Source organism: Alligator mississippiensis, chromosome 11 (genome assembly GCF_030867095.1).
Source record: "Alligator mississippiensis isolate rAllMis1 chromosome 11, rAllMis1, whole genome shotgun sequence".
Lineage (NCBI taxonomy): Eukaryota > Metazoa > Chordata > Crocodylia > Alligatoridae > Alligator > Alligator mississippiensis.
Window position 1 is genome coordinate 56126383 of NC_081834.1, and position 18741 is coordinate 56145123.

At 53.5% G+C, this 18741-nt stretch overlaps 1 protein-coding gene across 1 annotated transcript; it reads right to left on the minus strand.

Moving 5' to 3' along the window:
• Window positions 1–23: 23 nt before the first annotated feature.
• On the minus strand, window positions 24–13737 carry LOC132244132 (zinc finger protein 493-like). The gene is made up of 6 exons (XM_059715137.1): window positions 13172–13737; window positions 12650–12860; window positions 11680–11852; window positions 11363–11489; window positions 8543–8659; window positions 24–6229 (listed from the first exon to the last, which is right to left on the minus strand). Exons 1-6 carry the CDS (start codon window positions 13706–13708, stop codon window positions 4011–4013), a joined length of 3384 nt encoding a protein of 1127 aa, XP_059571120.1. The 5' UTR covers window positions 13709–13737; the 3' UTR covers window positions 24–4010.
• Window positions 13738–18741: the final 5004 nt, after the last annotated feature.

Consider the following 18741-nt stretch of genomic DNA (forward strand, 5'->3'; position numbering starts at 1 on the left):
GGCTACAAATGTCCAACTGGGGATCCTTAAAATTCTAGTTTATTAGGTGGAATGAAATACTGTAATCATAAACCTTGGGGCTGGTCCCCACACACACACACACACATGCACACACATACACACACACAGTAGCAGGCTACAGAGTCAGGTATACCTATCCTACAAGCGCTGGAGTCTGTCGTTGAGGCTTCTTTCAGTGTGGTGTTATCTTCCAAAAGGGGGTCGCCGGCTGGTCCTTCTGGCTGGTCAGGTCTGGTCACGTTGGAGATCAAGAGGGTGCCACTGAGGGTCACTTTTCACTGCCTTTTATCTGTCCTTGGCAGACTTTGGTGACTCCCCAGTTTTCAGGTTTGCCCAATCCAGGGGTCATTGACCCTCGTGGGACTTCCCCCTCAGTGGCTACTGGATGGCATCTGTCAGCCCCAGGGGTCGTCCGCATGTATGTGCAGCTTTGGGAGTCCGTTGTTGAATTTTGAATAGGGCTCTGGGAGTGGTTGATCTGGAGATATTCAGCCCAAAAGTTGGTTCCCGGCGTTGATTAACTCAGGCCAGGGCTTCTAGCCCTTGATCAGTGACATTTAGAGATGTCCCGGTTTTTACATTGTCTTCTATCGAGTTCTTCCATTGGTTGATATGCCGCTTCCCAGGTGCTAATTGCTGTCTGCCGCTACAGTGTTACACATTCAATCACTTATTCACTCACTCTTTCAGGGGCCAGCCTGATACAGGGAAGCAGCAGTTTGATTCCTGCCCTTGTTAACATTGTTTCAATGTATAACTTACTTATGAAACTAAACACATTTAGTTGAAAGTTGAAAGGTGAGGAGTATAAAATATAAGCTACAAATGCCATGGCACACAAATAGATAAAAACACCAAACTACAAGGGGAGATACAAAATGCACACATACAAATTTTAAAACACAATTCCTTATCTTAAAGTGAAAGAGAGAGGAAGGAAGAAAAGGTAGAAAAAGAGAAACATATCCAAAGAGGGGAGAGCAAATGCAGGCAAGAGGAAAAGGGGGCTTTCTGCTACATGGTACTGTGTGCAGCGGAGCTAATGCATCCCCTCCTCACCTTGGCCCAGAAGCAGCAGCATCTATTAAAGACTATTGCGGCTTCCCGCAGTCCTCCTGCTGCTGGTTGTGACTCAGTGTCCTGGGAGATGCCACGTTCCCCTGCGTGTCTGTCATGTGGGAGCAGCAGGCAGCCAGGATGGGGCATGGGAAGGCGGGGAAGGGCCAGGACAGAGCTGTGCACATGCACATGCAGATTGTCTGTTCTCATCCTGCAACTGTCAGCCCGCTGTGCCTTAACACACACAGGGTCATCTATGCCACGAGTTTTGCCTGTCAGCAGCTGGAAGCACAATTCCCCCCAAGCCCCTAGCCCCTACACCTATCTAAGACTAGACAGGCTTCATGGCCTCACCAGGGGCCACCACCCCTGCAGTTTTCACCCCCAAGTGGTGTAACACATACACGTGACATATGAGTTTTGCTTTCAAAAATCTGGAATGTAGTTCCCCTCCAAACCCCTGTACCCATCTTCTTGAAACTTGGCAGGCTTCATGCTCTCAGCAGAGACGAACATCCCTGCAAGTTTCATCCAAACGAGACAAAAACAACAACAAAGTTATAGACATTTCATTGACTTCCCATTATACTCTAAGGCCGGATCTCCGAATGGGCTCCAAAGCTTCAGAGCCGCTTCGGCCGAATTGAAGCAGGAAACCGATTGGGAGCTCCGGATCGGATGCCTGGTATCTAAACTGGCCAGATATAAAGCATGTGGCAAGTGTGGACCCCAATTCTATATTCCCAGGAGGACTTATTCTCTACAACAGTTGGCTGTGACCCTTGAGAAATCTTTTTCTTTTATATTCTTGCTTGCCAAAAATAAAAAAGGGATGGGGTATGTTGTATGCAAGATAATAGGGTACTCCTGCGAGCAGGTGAGAATCCCCACCTTTTTCTTCAGCTCGGGACTTTGAGAACACTCGGATCCTGGCCAAAAACAGTTGCAACTTCACTCGTACATCATCAGGCCATGCAGGACAGTAGCAGTGGGATGGTGTGACCACCTGTGTATTCAAGGAACCCATCATTCCTTCAAGCCCTCAGGGTTTCCCACACAGCCAAGTGATGGCCTGATTCCAATCAGCACACCTTATCCCATCCCCTGCGACCCCAGAGAATAGTTTCTCTCTGTCCTCCATACACTTCCCCCTACCCTTACCGCTCCAGGACAAGACCCAACACCTCCGGTTCCAGGTCCAGCCCTCCTCCTCCACTCTCACACCTACATTGTGTCTACCCTACCCTGGGTCCCATTTCCCTCTCTAGTGAGGAGACAGAGGCAGCTTGAGCTCTGGGTGGCTCGTCAGATGAGCAGGAGCTGAGTGGTGTGCCCTCAAACCAAGCAGATATCCCAGTTAGCTTTTCCAGCTGGCCCAGCATGCCAGCAGGACCCATCCCTCTGCTCTAACATAAGGTTATTTGGCAGGGACAGCAGGACGGCAGTGGTGCCACAGCTGGACTAGCATCCCAGGATGTTACACTAAGGGTGTCTCTGGGTCCTTGGATTTGTCTGGAGAAGAACAAGTGAAGCCAAAGCAAGTTCCTATGCATGAGACATGGTCTATTGTGATTCTACCAACCAGGGAATATTCCCCAGACATGATAACATGCTGCATTTCACCAAGACAATGTCCTCATACTTACTGTTAGGGTGACAATAATTTGGATTATTAGAGAGCACTGGATTTGCAGCTGAATACAAGGCATGACCTGTGGCCTAGCAGAGCTCCTGACCACAAGGCAGGATGCAAGTTAGACCAACCATTTACTTATGCTAAGTAACCATTTTTACTGTGTCAACCATTTTCTGAGGAATACAAAGCAAGACAAAGGACGAGTAAACGTTAATGAGTATGAACCAAAGTGTATAACTGTAAGAAAAACCTATTGTTTGGAGCAGGACCCCGTCTCTAATGGCATGAGGCCCCTGTCCGAAGTGGTCTCCATTCTGAATAAAGCAGCTGCAAGCAATGTGTGCTGGTGTTTGCTCCCTGCCTGCTCTGGCTAATGAGTAACAGGATCCACACGTAACTGGACCGTCGTCTCCCTAGTCGTTGGGTGCAGCATGGAGTCAGGGTCTAACACTTGCTGCGACCTTGCACAGGACGCAGGAACTGCCATAGCCTGCATTTCCTTCCCCCTGCCCCCATTTCCCCAGGAAAAGGCACTCTATTGCCCCCTGGCCACAGGCTCCTTCAAAAGGGCAGTGCCCTTGCTGCACAGCAGTACATAGAAGTGAGGCCTTGAAGGCAACCAACATTTTTTACTGAGTTGTTGCAACAAGCCCTGGACAGTGGTGAACCCTTGGCAAAGGGAAGAGGCTGGGAACTCAGAGAGATCTGCCCTGGAAAGGTTTCTGGGCTCTTTCAATTCACATCTCAGTTGAGGAGAGGGCACAGAGCCCAGCCACAGGGATACCATGTTCAGTACGACAGCTTTCTGATCAGAGACTGGATTAGAGAGAGTGCAGCTAAGGGCAGGAGGGCAGGGGAGTGACATGTACCAAGGCATGCATAACTCTGGAGGGAGGCTGAGAAGCAAAACCTGACAGATTGGTGGGAGAATATGGCAAAGCTCTTCCCACACACAAAGCAATAATGTAGCTTTTAGCCTGTGAGGATGCGCTGGTGGAATGCCAGGCTGAAGGTGTGGATGAAGCTCTTCCCCCACACAGATCACTGATGTGGCTTCTCCTCTCTGTGGATGCGCCAGAGTATGGCCAGGTTGGAGGAACAGGTAAACCTCTTCCCACATTCAGACCACTGATTTGGCTTCTCCCGTATGTAGATGCACTTGTTTTCTCAGGCTGGAGAAATCACTGACTCTTTTCCCACGCTCAGAGCGGTGATGTGGCTTCTCCCCTCTGTGGATGCAGTCGTGTTTGGTCAGGCTGAAGGAACTGCTGATTCTCTTTCCACATTCAAAACATTAATGTGGCTTCTCTCCTTTGTGGATGCGCTGGTGTACAGCCAGGTTTGAGGACTGGGTGAAGCTCTTCCCACATTCAGAGCACTTATGTGGCTTCTCCCCTGTGTGGATGCGCTGGTGTCTGGTCAAGTGGGAGAATTCACGGAAACTCTTCCCACACTCAGAGCACTGATGTGCTTTCTCCCCTGTGTGGATGCGCTGATGTCTGGTCAAGTGGGAGAATTCATGGAAACTCTTCCCACACTCGGAGCAGTGATGTGGCTTCTCTCCTGTGTGGATGCGCTGGTGTGTGGCTAGGTTGGAGGAACAGGCGAAGCTCTTCCCACAGTCAGAGCACTGATGTGGCTTTTCTCCTGTGTGGATGCGCTGGTGCATGGTCAGATGGTAGGATCTGGCAAAGCTCTTCCCACATTTAGAGCACTGATGTGGCTTTTCCCCTGTGTGGATACGCTTGTGTTTGGTCAGGCTGGAGGACTCACTGAATCTCTTCCCACAAACACAGCACTGATGTGGCTTTTCCCCTGTGTGGATGCGCTGGTGATTAGCAAGGTAGGAGGAGCGGGCAAAGCTCTTCCCACACTGAGAGCACTGATGTGGCTTCTCCCCTGTGTGCATGCTCCAGTGCATGGCTAGGCTGGAGGACTGGGTAAACCTCTTCCCACACTGAGAGCACTGATGTGGCTTCTCCCCTGTGTGGATGCGCTGGTGCATGGCCAGATTGGAGAACTGGGTAAAGCTCTTCCCACACTGAGAGCAGTAATGCAGCTTCTCCCCTGTGTGGATGCGCTTGTGTTCGGTCAGCCTGAAGGATACACTGAATCTCTTCCCACAATCAAGGCACTGATGTGGCTTCTCCCCTGTGTGTATGCGCTGGTGGTTGGCCAAGCTGGAGGAGCGGGTAAAGCTCTTCTCACACACAGAGCACTGATATGGCTTCTCCCCTGTGTGGATGCGCTGGTGTCTGGTCAGGTGGGAGAATGCACGAAATCTCTTCCCACACTCAGAACACCGATGCAGCTTCTCCCCTGTGTGGATGCGCTGATGGTAGGCTAGGCTGGAGGAGTAGGTAAAGCTTTTCCCACACTGAGAGCATTGATGTGGCTTCTCCCCTGTGTGGATGCGCTGATGGCAGGCTAGGCTGGAGGAGTGGGTAAAGCTTTTCCCACACTGAGAGCACTGATGTGGCTTCTCCCCTGTGTGGATGCACTGATGGTAGGCTAGGCTGGAGGAGTGGTTAAAGCTTTTCCCACACTGAGAGCACTGATGTGGCTTCTCCCCTGGGTGGATGCACTTGTGGTTAGCCAGGCTGGAGGAGCGGATAAAGGTCTTCCCACACACAGAGCACTGGTGTGGTTTCTTCCCTGCAAGGAGGCAACGGTGGTTGGACAAGTGGGAAGACTGGGTGAAGCTCTTCCCACACACACAGCAGTGATGTGTCTCCTGCCCTGTGCGGATGCGCTGGTGTTTGGCTCGGTTGGTGGAACGTATGAAACGCCTCCCACACTCAGGATACTGATGCTGTTTATCCCTCGCGTGAATGTGCCAGTGCTGAGCTAGGGAAAAGAAATGAGTGAAGGTCTTGCCACACGTGACACAACGGTACTGACAGTTTCCCCTGTGCACATCTTGGTGCTTTCTTACTTCTGAGAGGCACACAAAGCTCCTCCCAAATCTGGTTAAGTGGTACGGGAGCTCTCCAGAACGCATCTTGCAATGAGAAGCTTGGGCGAAGCCACACGTGAAGCCCTTTGCACACTTGGCACCTAGGTGGGGTTTTGCTCCAATGTAGCTTATCTTGTGCAGAGCCAGGAGTGAGGGGAAGCTAAAGCTTTTCCAGAACTCAGGGCAGGGGCGGCCTCTGCCCCTGGGCATCGTGGGGAGCTCTTGCTTCCCTCTGAGGCCCTTCCTGCTGGCTCGCCTCAGATTCAGGGTCTCTCTCCAGAGGAACTTGGCTTCATGGCTCTTCAGCTCCACAAATCCTTCCCTGCGCCCAGGGCTTCGTCTGGCTTCTGTTCCTTCTTCACTCTCACCCCCAAGGAGAGATCGCATCTGAGTCACTGCAACATTCTCCTTCTGCTTTTGGGGCTTCCCCTGGCTTTTGAGCCATCGTTTGTCCTCAAGTCTCACAGACTCCGTCTTACCCAGACTCCCTGGGGTAATCCCAGGTGACTCCAGATTTGCAGGCCCTTCCTCTGCTCTGCTCAGCAGCCAGGTACCTCCTGCATGGGGAAGAGGAACTCCAAGTTAGTCCCTGCCACTGCTATTCCCTCTGCTGCAACAGGCTTCCAAGCATGACTGGACCTGGGCACCTGCCTTTCCTTAAAAGAACAAGGTCTTTCTGCCCAACCCCAAGTGCTGGGCTTGAGGGAGGGACGAGCCCCTGTGGCAGGCTAATGTTCCCTGCTCAGTGGAGGTCAGAGCCACCTTCTCAGCTGGTAGCAGGATGAACAGCCTCACAATGGATTTTGGGGGCTCAACAGCAGTCAAAGATGTGTGGGGAATATGGCCTTACATTACTACAACTGCTACTACTTGGTAGAAAAAGCCCATATGGTTCATCCCTCCTACTTTCAAAGCCTGCTTTGGGAGGGGAGGATTTAAGAGCTGTGGCTCTCCCTTTTGGAAGAAGCAGGGTTGTGTGTCCTACCTGATAACTGTAAAAGTTTGGCCATTTAAATTATTGAACTGCTAAAATAATAGCTTATATTATAAAAATGCAATATCGTGGCTGGGACCATGTGAAAAAAAAACAATCCCAAATTGATCACATCTCCTGTGTTACATTCCTAATGTACCCAGTGTCTATTATGCTAAGTCAGGCTACTCACTGACTGTATCTAACCACAAATTAACTCATGCTTATTGCCCTAGGGGCCTTCGATCCTCACTACCCTGTATTTGCATTTATCAATTAGGGTATGTTTCTCAAAACAGGCAGTCAGTCTCTAAATGTTTATTATGCTAAACCAGGGTACTTCCCTGAAATTCAAACCTACTTATTCTTCTTCTTATCTCCATTTATATTTTATCAAACCTGCTTTGGTCCAATAAGAGGTATCCCATACAGCCAAGGAAGCTTGTAAATCAAAACACCTCTCTCAAAACAGGCATTTAATGGCTGTCAAGTGTCTGTCATAAATCATTTGATGCAGCTCCACTGTTAAAATAACTATTGAAAGTTAGTATTCTGTAATCAACTCCCTGAAGGCATCTCATTCAGTCAATACCCATCCCACTCCAAAACTGGTCAAAAGCTTTCAAACTTCACAAACAAACACACAAACGGGATGTAATTGCAATATGTTAATTCTGTCCTTGCCTGCTTTGTTCAAACTTTGATTAACCAACTATCTAGAAAAAATGCTTTGAAGCTATACAACTGAACAAGTATAACAAGGGCAAAGTGCCAGCAGATGGTGGGCATCTTCTCCAGGGGGAAAAGGGAAACTGTAACCTGCTCCCAGCTGGACTAAGGCAACGGATCCACGCTTTGAGAAGGCTGAAGACTTGAACTAGCTTTAGGCCTACATGAGTAGCATCACTGGCTCTAATACGAAGACTGTGTGGTAATACAGCTCATTTATTTGATATTGGGAAAGAATCTTTGTCATTTGGTTTTGTAACCTGTTAGTAGTTAGTAAAGAAAGTATTTCTGGTATTCATCAGCGAAGTGTTGTGTCAATTCTTAAAGCACCAGGTTAAAAATCCAGTTTGTAAGTGCAACACTATCTGCTTCCAGGGAAAGTTCTGGGGCAGGGAACAAGCCCATGGGGCTTTCCTCTGCTGATGAAGCCACAGGAGGCCTGCACATCACCAGAATCTGCACTGGGACAAAGGCTTTGGCATTAACCTGCTTGTGGACTTTGTGCTGAATCCCAGGTTCTGTGACACTCACGGTACAGAGACAAAACACAATGGCACAAGCCTTGGGGGATTCACTTCCCCCTGCAACATGAAAGCTTGTGAATCGCACTCCCCCCATAGAGCCGTTCAATACAGGCTGAGACCAGGAATCAACACTTTCTGGGTTCCAGGTCAACTTGACAAGGAGATAACAGGCACAGCTCCAGCCTCTCTTGTGTCCTACAATAATGACTACACACAACTTCACACAATCCTGCTGATTTCCAAGGGGAGCTACAAATCCCATCATGCCGTGGGACAGGGTGCTAAGAGGTCTGGCTACTTTGGAATGAGGACTCAACTCGCACACTGCTGAATGAAGATGGAAAACTAAGATCATGGTATCTTTCTGGAAACCAGGCCTGTGCCTAAAGATTAACGCAGCAAACTCAGTTGTCCCCCCGCAGCTGCAGTTAGAGGTGGGTAGAAGTGAACAACTGCTCGTCTCCACAGTCTGGAATTTCAGGGCACGGGAAAGCCACCTGCCTGCACACGCTACAGCATAAACTAGTTGAGGTCTGCACCCTGGAAGGGCAGTGCAGGGCAGGTCTGCAGGTTTCAGGCCCTGTCCCTGCGGACATAGAGCATTTCTGAAAGGAGATTTGGGGAAGGGGACAGCCACGACTCACCTAGCCACAGGTCCTCAGAGCTTGAGATTTCCCCATGGTCCTCATCACCACAGACCCAGAGCTCCTCCTGTCCTTGCTGGATGCAGTGGATTAAGTTAGGTGTGGGGCCTTGATATCCTGTTTGGGGCAGTGGTTAAAGAGAGTTTGTGATTCAGTCCAGAGAAGGCACTGCAGGGAAAAGCATTTGATAGATGATGGCCTTTGTCACCCAGGTGCTGCGGGGACAGTAATAGGAAACAGATCACCAACAACCCTGAGGATTTATAAAAAGGCTGCAAGACCAACAGATTTCCCAGAGACGGAGGTGATGGAAGGAAAATTGAATCTGGTTTTGTCGTCAAGTTGACAGATCTCCCAGAAGTCTGTCCGTCTGTCCCTAATGCTCCAGGCCAACTATGCATGCACTGCCAAGAGAGAAGGCACTGACTGGCTGAACATACTCAGCCCATCCCCCACAAGAGCCAGCAGGGAGTGGGAGGCAGCAGGCAGGGACTGGCTGGGGTCAGGCCTGCCACACAGCGGGGTGCCTTGAAGGGAGGGGGCTGGCAGGGATACAGGGGAGGGGAGGCAGGCAGGTGGAAATGCGCCAGACAGACACGGAGGGGAGGATGGTGGAGTGGGGTCAGACCCAAACCAGTGGGGAGGAGGGAACAATGCGGTGGGACCTGAATTGGCAGTGGCGGGGAATGGGGTCACCCCCAACTGGCGGCAGTGGGGAAGGGGGTCGGTCCCGAACCAGTGGGAAGTGGGGGTGGAACAGGGTGAGGCCCGAACCAATGCCAGGGAGGAGAGAGGGGGAAGGGGGGGGGGGGGGCATCACAACTGAACAGGCGGTGGGGGAAGGAAAAATCTGACTGATTTTCAGACGAGTCCTGTGAGTTAATCACATAGTTCTCCTTGCCCACAGAGAAGAAGGACTGGAGTTTCAGCCCAACAGGGGGTGGAGATGCAGTGCCATGTGATGTGCTAGACAGCAAAAAGATTAAGCTTTCATTTTTCATGAGACACAAAAATAAAAACACACTGGACATTTGGGCAGCTGGACAACACCTGTGTTATCAGTGTCATTCAAGGGAAAGGAACAGAGGTGAGTTTCTTTTCCGCAAAGGTTTAATGCGAGGCCAGGTGGCAGTGGTCAGAATCCAGGGCAGATGGCTAACCAGCACACTTCTTTGTAGGAGAGAGGATCACTCACCAACAAGGCAGAAGAAGGGAACATTTTATACGAACTGCAGCGGCAACAAAAAGAATCACTGCATGCAGTGGGAGGATATTCCCAAAAAGGGGAGATGAGCACGCAGGCGGGAAAATCCTGCAGGGCTTCAAACAAACAAACAAACAAAAGGTCCCACGTGTCCTGGACATGGACAACACAAGGCAGAAGACATCTTTTCAGCATGTGAACGCCCATAACATAGGAATGGTTGACATGGTCTTCGCTGTTTTACAAATAGTCTGGGAGCCGTTCCCTAAGGAAGTCCTTTGGGGGAACCGGAAGGAAAAGGAAGTGCTAGAAAAGCAATGTGAAGCTAAATACTTGAGCTCTGCACATTTTTGTTTTTATTTTGGAATTTTTTTCATGTTCCAGGTCAAATTAGCCAGATCAGTTACAAATCCTTTTTGACTGAGCAAAATTCAGTCTTTCAAAAACCGTATATGGCACTAGAACTGGCAAGTATCCTCCACCCCAGACATTTCAGCCCGCAACTTTGGATGCTCCCAAATTGATTGGCAGACATCCCATATGCAGGCCCAAACCGGAAGGACATGGGTTCAGACGCCCCCAAGTCTCACCTGCCCTCAGAGCAGCACGAGGCCACAGGATGAAGCTAGGAGGACTTCCACACTTCCATAATGGAGGGGTGTAGCCGAGATCCTCCCACTGGACACTGGCCATCAGGAAGCTATTTTCAAGTCTCTCACAGGGAGTTCTTTCCACATTTGGACAGGAGTGCACACTCAACTACACACTGCCATTTAAATCTATTCTGGCTCAGGTACCAAGACCATTGCAGTGATTACACTCAATCCTAGCCCATATCAGATCAATGCAACTTGATCTTAGCCCACAAGAGGCCGAGAAACAACGGGCATTTGACAGGTCTTATCCTGCTCCTGGAATCTATGCAACTTCTGGAAACAGCAGAGCGAGCTTCAGAGCAAGTCTCCAAGTAAACACAGCCAAGCAAGAGCCTGCAGCCTGTTCAGATGAAGACATTAGGAAGCAATGTGAGTAGATGCTTCCAGGGACCTGGTGATAGAAGTACCCCAGGTCCAACACGTGTCCACATGTCACTAGAGACCGAGTGGAGGAAATTCAAATCCCAGGGGTGACAGTAGCAGACACTAAGACTTCCATTACCTTCTGCTGGGTTGCAACCAAATGAGGAGAAAGAGGATTTAGACATCACTGACTGAGCATGCTTGGAGTGTTACACGTGTGGGACAGGCCAGGCTAGGCAGGAAAAGGAGGAAATCAGAAGCATTTCCCAAGGAAGAGCTGGCAGTGAATTCTTTTGCCCAATTAACTGGAGATGACACAACCACATTGAATCGGTAGACCCCCTTGCCAAAAAATGACTGCATATGGAAGCACCGGGGGCTACAAGAACAGGAACGACTCAGATGAAGGCAGCCAGCTCAAAAGGAGCACATGTTGATACGAAATGCCAGAGGCCTGGTCACCCATGGAGCCATGGGGGAGGATATGGATTTCAAGCATCAGGGAAAGGTTCACAGGGATGAGTGCTCAGAAGCAGGGAGAAGACAATAAGTGACACAGCTGACATGGCAACAGGGAGAAGCAGGAAACAGCTTTACCCAGGGAAATGAGGGCTTCACAGTTCCTCAGCATCTGGTCCCGGTAAAGCACCTTGTCTGCATCTTCCAGGAGCTCCCACTCTGCCCGCGTGAAATACACAGCCACGTCCTCAAACACCTCCTGGAGCTGTAGCCACAAGCATTAGCCCATCAGTGTCTCTTGCTCCAGCTGCCTTCAGCCCCCACCACCTTCTCCGCAATCCCTCTGTGTGACAGCTGTGTGCAGGATGGGCCATGACACACAGATCTGCAAAATCCTCCATTTTTGGCTGACATGGGATGTGGGTACAGCCTGTTGGAGCTCATGCCCTGCTCACCTCCATGCTTTCCCCCTGCTTTGCCAGCCTGCCCTGTCCCTTCTGCAGCTGGCCCAGCTCAGGGCTCTGTGGCGCCCTCTCCCCCAGCCTTCCCGGGGAAGTCCTCAGCAGCTCCAGGTTTGCAGGCCCTTCTTCAGGAAGCTGCTGATGAACTCTGCTCATGGTCTCTGCACCTGTGCGTAGGGAAGAAAATGCACAGGTCAGCCCTGCTGCTCCTAGCACATGAAAGCCCTGTTGTCCGGTACTAGTCTCCGACTGCAGCAGCTGGAGGCTTTACTGTGTGGAAGAGTGGGGAGACAGGACTCAATTTCCCACTGCTCTTGCTAGCAGAAGCTGGAGAGGACCCCAGTAGCTCTGTCCCAGGGCAGCGATCACAGCACTGTGTCAGGGCCCGCAGGGACCTTGCTCCCAGGGAAAGAAGCTGGAGGGATGGGGAGGGGGGCATGTTATCCCCTTGTTTTAAGGAAGTGGTGGGGAAATGCCAGGTTAGTGTTCCCCAGGAGGCGTGGCCTGTTCAGGGGGTGGGGGGACAAAGAAAGCCACTTCCCCCAGCTGCATGTCCTGGCACAGAGACCTTCCCATTGGGGGGCTGCGGCTGCTGCTGCTGGGAAAGGCAGAGCCACAGTGCCTCACTGGCTGCTGAGGAAGGACCTCGTCCTGGGGCGACCAGGGCATGGAGGGCTCATGCCAGAGGAGAAACAGTCGAAGAAGGGAGCACGGATTGGTGGACCGTGAATCGGGTCATTGACTGTTCCCATGGTGGCAGGACAAGGCACAACCAAGATAAAGCCTCTCTCCCCTGGGTGCTGCACATACATCGAGACAGGCCCGGCGTCCCACCCACGGCTGCCCACCTACAGACATCAGAGCGCTGTCCCCGGCAAGGGGAGACGCTTGAACCTCTTCCCCACACGCAGGACAGCCCCCGAGACCCCAAGAACCAGGCCGAGGCCTGCACGTGGCCCCTCACCAGATCCCGCGTCTGGCAGCGGCTCCTCTCTGGGGCAACAAGGGGCCTGGTCCCAAGGCCTTGCGATTTCCCTTGGTGCTGCCTCCTCCGGAGAAGTATCTGCAGGCTGGGCTCGCGCCTGCTCCAGCCAGAAATCGCCAGGCTGCTGTAGCGCCCCAGCGGGCTGCACCCTGCCCACGGTCACCTCCCTGGCCGGCACACTGACCGCGACCTGGGGACAAGACCAACCTGTCATGGGGGAGCTGGGCTGGGAGAGACGGGGCGGCAGGGACCACCCCGCAGGGACACGGAGATTCACTGACACGCAGAGTGAAATACTTGCACGTGCAGCTTCGAAGCCGGCACCTGCCCCAGCCAAAGCCCGTGTGACAGGGTCAGCGCCTCGGTGCAGGTCTCCACGCCGCGTCCGCGCGCCCTGCTCCGCGCCTCCGTGGGCAGCACAGCCGGGGCCTGCAGCACCGCCCGCTCCGCCCGCTGCCCCTGCCTGCGGCGCCCGCGCAGCTCCCACCCGCGGACACCGACCTCGCCGGGCCCGCGGCCTCCCGGCGGCGCTCCCCGCAGTGCCAGCGCCAGGTCCTTTGCGTGGGGAGCTCGCGCCCCGGTGCCAGCGTTGGGGTCTGTGGGGGCGGCGGGGGCACGGTCGGCTGGTTCCCCTCCTGCCCGCGCCGCTGCCCCGGCCCCTCCTCGCGCCCCTGCGCCGCTTCCCGCAGGGCTGCCGCGCCCCCGACCCCGGCCTGGGCCGCGCCAGACACTCGCCCTGCCCCGCGCGCTCCTGCCGGCACACGGCCCCCGCGCTGCTCCACCATCGTCCCCGGGGTTGCTCCCGCCCGGCAGGGGAGGAGGCGGCGCGGTTCGGACCGGGGCACGGACACCGTGCCCCTGCCCCAGCCCCAGCGCAGCCCCGTGCACCTCACTCCGGAGCCCCGCAAGGATTCCCACCGGCCCGGCGGCGCCTGCGTAGTGACTGCTCCGCCTCTGCTCCCCGCGCCGCTCCCGGCCTGGGCATGCGCAGAGAGTCCTTTCCCGAGGCTTCCCCGCCCCGCTCTGCCGCCAGCGCATGCGCAGTGGGGCGGTTGCTGCCTGTGCTGATGTGCGAGGCTCCTTAGGCGCAGCGCCCGCCCTGACCCGACCGACAGCGGCGCTGGGGCGGGCCAGGGCACTGCCGCAAGAAGGTACAGTAAAAAATGAAAGTCAATAGGAAACCAAAAGCCAACACGTCACTCAAACCCATAATCCTAGGATGGAAAATCTGATGCTCTACTGACAGAGCTAGCCAGGGACAACACTTGATCTGCATGTGTGAGGTCAAAGCGTGCAGCAGGCAGGTCACAGCCCTTGGCAGGGAAGAACAGGGCTTGGCATGCGAAGGGCAGAGGTCAGCAAAGGACTGGACATCTCCAGTGTGGGGAGCAGAGGTGCGGGGGTGGGCTGGGGCCTGGGCCAGGAGGGCTGAGGAACTCCGCAGCCGGAGGTGGTGCCCGGGTGGGCTTTAGGAGCAGGACTAAAGGGCTTCCTTCCCTCTCTGAGGCTGGAAGTATGCACATTCAGATGCCCGGCCACAGCTCTGCGCAGCCCCAGGCACACCCTTGTCTCCCATGTGTCATATCACGAGCAGGTCATCCTGTCTAAGGGGGTCCTGAGGACAGTCACAAAGAGAGATGTTTCTTATCATGTGAAACAGGGCATCAGTCCCCTCATCTGACAGTCCTAAATCAGCCTCACGGAGGGCAGCGCTTCTGCCCCTGCTCATCCACAAACCAAATCCCCAGCCTGGGCGTGCTCAGGAACAGGAACCCACCAACTACTCACCAGACAGCCTTACTACCTTGTGCAAGGCCTGGCCCCCTGCCAGAGCCTCTGCAGCCGGAGACAGTGCCGCAGCCCCTGAGAAGGAGGGCAAGGCAGGCCCTAAGGCTGCCCCACACCACGGGACAGGTGCCTGCACGTCCTGGTCTCCGTCTCGGGGACCCCCAGGCAAGGGGAATACTTCTTAGATCGCAGCTTCTCCAATGCGCCTCTCCCCATCCTGGCTGCCTGCTGCTCCCACAGGCCACGCACCCAGGGGAACGTGGCTTGTCCTGGGACACTGATTCACAACCAGCAGCAGGAGGCCCATGGGAAGCCGCAATAGTTGTTGATAGATGCTGCTGCTCCTGGCCCAATGTGAGGAGGGAATTCAGCAGCTCCCCTGCACACCCACCACCCTGTGCCCACCACAGCATCCCACAGAGAAGTGCAGCCCCATGCACCAGTTCCCGCAGCCCCTCCGCACAGCTCCCCGGGCCTGGGGTGAGTGGGTGGAAAAGCCGAGCTGAGAAGTGCAGGGCCTCGCTCCTCCCCTCCCCTGCCTTCCCCCTGGGTCCTGGCACCAGCGTTTCCAACTCCATGCTTTATTCAAGCACAAGCTGGAAGAGAAAGGTGCAATCATGGAGAGGGGAGAACAAGACTTTCCCTGGGAACCAAGTGCTGCGGTCTTGGAGAAAGTCCAGCGCTTCCATTTCCACCAGAGCAGGAAGCAGCTTTCCTGTGTCAAGACTCCTGTGTCTGGGCCATCGCGCATTTCCTAGAAATACAGCCTACTCCTTGACAAAGGCACCAAACCATGTCACCGGGGCCACTGCAATTCCTTAACAGGCCTTCACCTGTTTTTTTTTTTCCACTAAGGAATAATATTTCCTGTTTTATTCATAGCCAGAGCACAAACCATGCAGGCCAGGGAGTTGAGTCTCTTGACTGTCTGGTTGCCCCCTCCCCACCTCCCTGGAGCCTGTCCGTGCCCTGGAGATGGGGCAGGAGACTGGAGGGGAGGGGAAGAGAGGGGGGCAGTGCTACTTCTCAAGTGGTAAAGTCATCCTTCACTGCAAGCTGCATCATAGGCAGGTTGCAACATTTTGGGAAAGAGCACTACGTGGAGAGCTGGAGGTGTGCTGGGCACCAGGCTTCTCTGCTCCATTGCGAAGAGGGAGGCTCCCTGTCCCTGGCTGTGTTTTTCGTCTGTGGTGGTGTCCATGCTCCCCCTTGGACTACAGGGTCTGATCCTGAGCAGGGAAGGAAATCCTCCCAACCCCTGTGTTTTGGACAGATCCCTGGAAAAAAACTGTCCCGGGAGCTCGCTCTAACAACCCCCTCCATTGCTTCAGTTCCCCCATGGCTTTTCCCTGGGGCGGGGCAGTGGGTGGGAGGTGCTTTCCCAGCTGGGACCAGTCTCTGCCTCATGCCCAGGGCTGCAGAGTGCAGCAGCCTGGGGAAGGGATCTCTCTGCCAGACCACTGCCTGAAGGAGGTACAGTAACAGCAGCACAGTCAGTAGAAAAAGGCGAAGTCACATGCCCAACTTGAGGCACATCCCTGAGATTAAGAGTCTCATGCTTTACCACCTGAGCTAGCTGGACACTGCTCAGGGTTTCCATGTATGAGGTCAAAGGCTGCATCAGAGAGCAAGCAACCTGTGGCCAGGGTGGGACTGCAGCTGGGCAGCACTGTGGGGTATGTTGAGGGTACACGTCAGTGCAGCGCCCAGTGTTTGCAGCCCAGTTCCCAGGTGTGTTGTCTGTGGCTGTGAGCTGCCAGAGGTGATGCCTGGGACAGGGCTTTGGGAGAAGGGCAAAACAGCTGCTCTCTCTGAGGCTTGAACTCAGGACCTTCAGATTATGAGACTGATGCACTGCCAGCTGTGCTAAGAAGGTACCTCCCTGTCTTTACACTCACACTGTGGAGCTCCCGTGCTGTGCTGCTGTTTGGCTGCAACTGGGAGTAGGGACATGCTGGGACCTAAACTAATTGACGTAATAGTAGCAAAAATAATACCCAGAGTACTAGCAATATTAGTATTTCTATTAGCAATGCTATTGCTATCATTATGCTTGCAAATTTCTCATCAAGAATGACAGGCCAGGACAGAGTCCCTGCCCCAGGCTGCAGCTGGGCCGACTGCACTCCCTGCTACCCCTGCTATGTTGGGTCTGACCCACTCCCAACCCCTGGCAGGTCTGACCCCCCTCCTACCCTGCTGACCCCAACCCCTCTCTCCACCATGCTGGGTACCACCCTGCTTCTCCCATCCTTGGTGACCTTGCACCGTGCCCCTGGAGGAGCAGCCTGGCTGTGCCAGGAGCTTCCCAGGGATGACCTTGAGCAGGGCGAGGTTGGGGTCCCAGGCGCTTCATCCCCTCTGCCCATGGTGTAGCTGCAGCTGGCCCCACTCTGGCTTCCAGCCCCGGTGCCCACTGGGCAGTGTGAGGCCAGGGCTGGTGTGAGGCTGGGGGTCAGCAGACCCGTGGCAGACACCAGTGCCAGGCAATGACCCTGGGCACAGGGGAAGGGGTGGCCTAGCCCAGGGCTGCCTGCCTCACCTCACCTTTCCTCTCTGTCCCTGCTTCCCTTCCTGCCAGCCATTCTGTGAGGCATCTGGGCTGGCTGGCAGAGGGCCACTGCCACCATGCCCCGCCACTTTGCCAGGGCATGTTTCCCACCGACAAACATTGCAGGCAGCGGGGCATACTTGGGCCCGTGCAGCCTGGGCAGAGCAGGCTCTCCATGCTTGATGGAGGGTGGGCTCACCACCCGCACTCTCCATGCTTCATGTGTAGTTGGCCTAGAGCATTATGGACAGAGAGAAACACAGACTGACTGAGCCTTTTATTATATTATTATATATGAATAGCAATAATAGTAATAGTCATAACATTACAGCTAGCATTGCTATTTTCATTAGAACAATTATTATAGCAAGAGGATTATTTCTATTGTATTGTGATAAATACTAATACTACCAATCATAATAATAAGTAGCATAGTAAGTAGCAGTTCTAGCAACAGTCATAATGACTACTACTATCCTTATGTAGAGGCCTCTCACAGCCTTTCCAGAAAGGCTCAGCACAGCTCAATACCCACATACCCAACGTCTCAGAGGAAGGCTTAAAAACATGAAACCCCCTGACTCATGTAGCAGAAGGGAGCCGGAGGTGGGATTCCCACCCGGCTCCGTGCACCAAGCACTAAAACCAGGAGCGCTAGGAAAGAACCTGAGCAGAAGACAGGCAGAGCTCTGCCCAAATCCCCCACAACTAGTGGCTGTATAAACTCATGTTGGAGCCACGCGCCCCCCAGTCAGGTGTCTCTTTTAGGAAACCTTTAGAAGTGTCACTCCCCACAGGGGATCCAGCCTCCGAACCCGCTGCAGAGGGATGCTGAGGTCCATGGAGGGCATTTGGCACTGGAAAAGAGAGGCAGGAATCTTCCCTGAACCAGAAGTAGAAAGCGGACATGAGAATCTAATGTGTCCTCACACCCACCTGTGTCTACCCTGTCCTGGGTCATGTTGCTCTCCCTAGTGAGAAGACAGAGGCAGCTTGAGCTCTGGGGGGCTCCTGGGCAGATGGGCAGGGGCTGACAGTTGTGCCCTCAAACCCAGCAGCTCTCCCAGTCTGCCTTTCCAGCTAGCTCAGTGGCCCAGAGGGACCTGCCTCTCTGCTCTCACACAGGCTATTTGGCAGGGGCAGGGAGAGGTGGTGCTGCCAGAGCTGGAGTAGGATCCCAGGGTGTCACACCCAGGATGTCTCTGGGGCCTTGTATTTTATCGGGAGAAGACCAAGAGAAGCCAAATCAAGTTCTTCCCCACAATCCCTTTCCCTGGCTGCCCCACTATGTAGCAAGACACAAATACACTATTACGATTTTACCAGTCTTTACCCCTTTATAAACAAAATGAAGAAGTACCCAACAGTACACCCTGAAATCATTCATGACAATTTTTAACCCCTGTCAAGCTATTTTGGAAGAGCCAGGGTGAAACTGTACCCACCATGGAGCCTTTTTATTCCATGCTACCCACTAGGGTGAACGGGAAACTTATGTTCACACTGTGTGGCCTCTGCACGGAAACAAGACAGCAAAAGTGTGACCACACTGCTGAAGAGAGGGCCCTCCTGGGCACGTGCTGCACACCAGAATTGAAAAAAGCTATCACCAAGGGGGACAGAGTAGCTCAAATCTATGCAGTCTGGCATTTTGCTGAGAAGTCTAGCACCCTTTTTTCACGGTACATAAAAATACACCTCCGACAGAAGCAGGAAGCCTCGGGCTACCCCG

What these genes read in the sequence shown, in the direction of transcription:
- LOC132244132 (XM_059715137.1), bottom strand. Translation starts at nt 13,708, where the DNA reads ATGCGCTGGCGGCAGAGCGGGGCGGGGAAGCCTCGGGAAAGGACTCTC. An exon ending in GAGGCCGCGGGCCCGGCGAG is followed by an intron (nt 12,861 to 13,171) that starts GTCGGTGTCCGC and finishes TCTTGTCCCCAG; the next exon opens with GTCGCGGTCAGTGTGCCGGC. An exon ending in TGAAGCCCTCATTTCCCTGG is followed by an intron (nt 8,660 to 11,362) that starts GTAAAGCTGTTT and finishes TGCCCCAAACAG; the next exon opens with GATATCAAGGCCCCACACCT.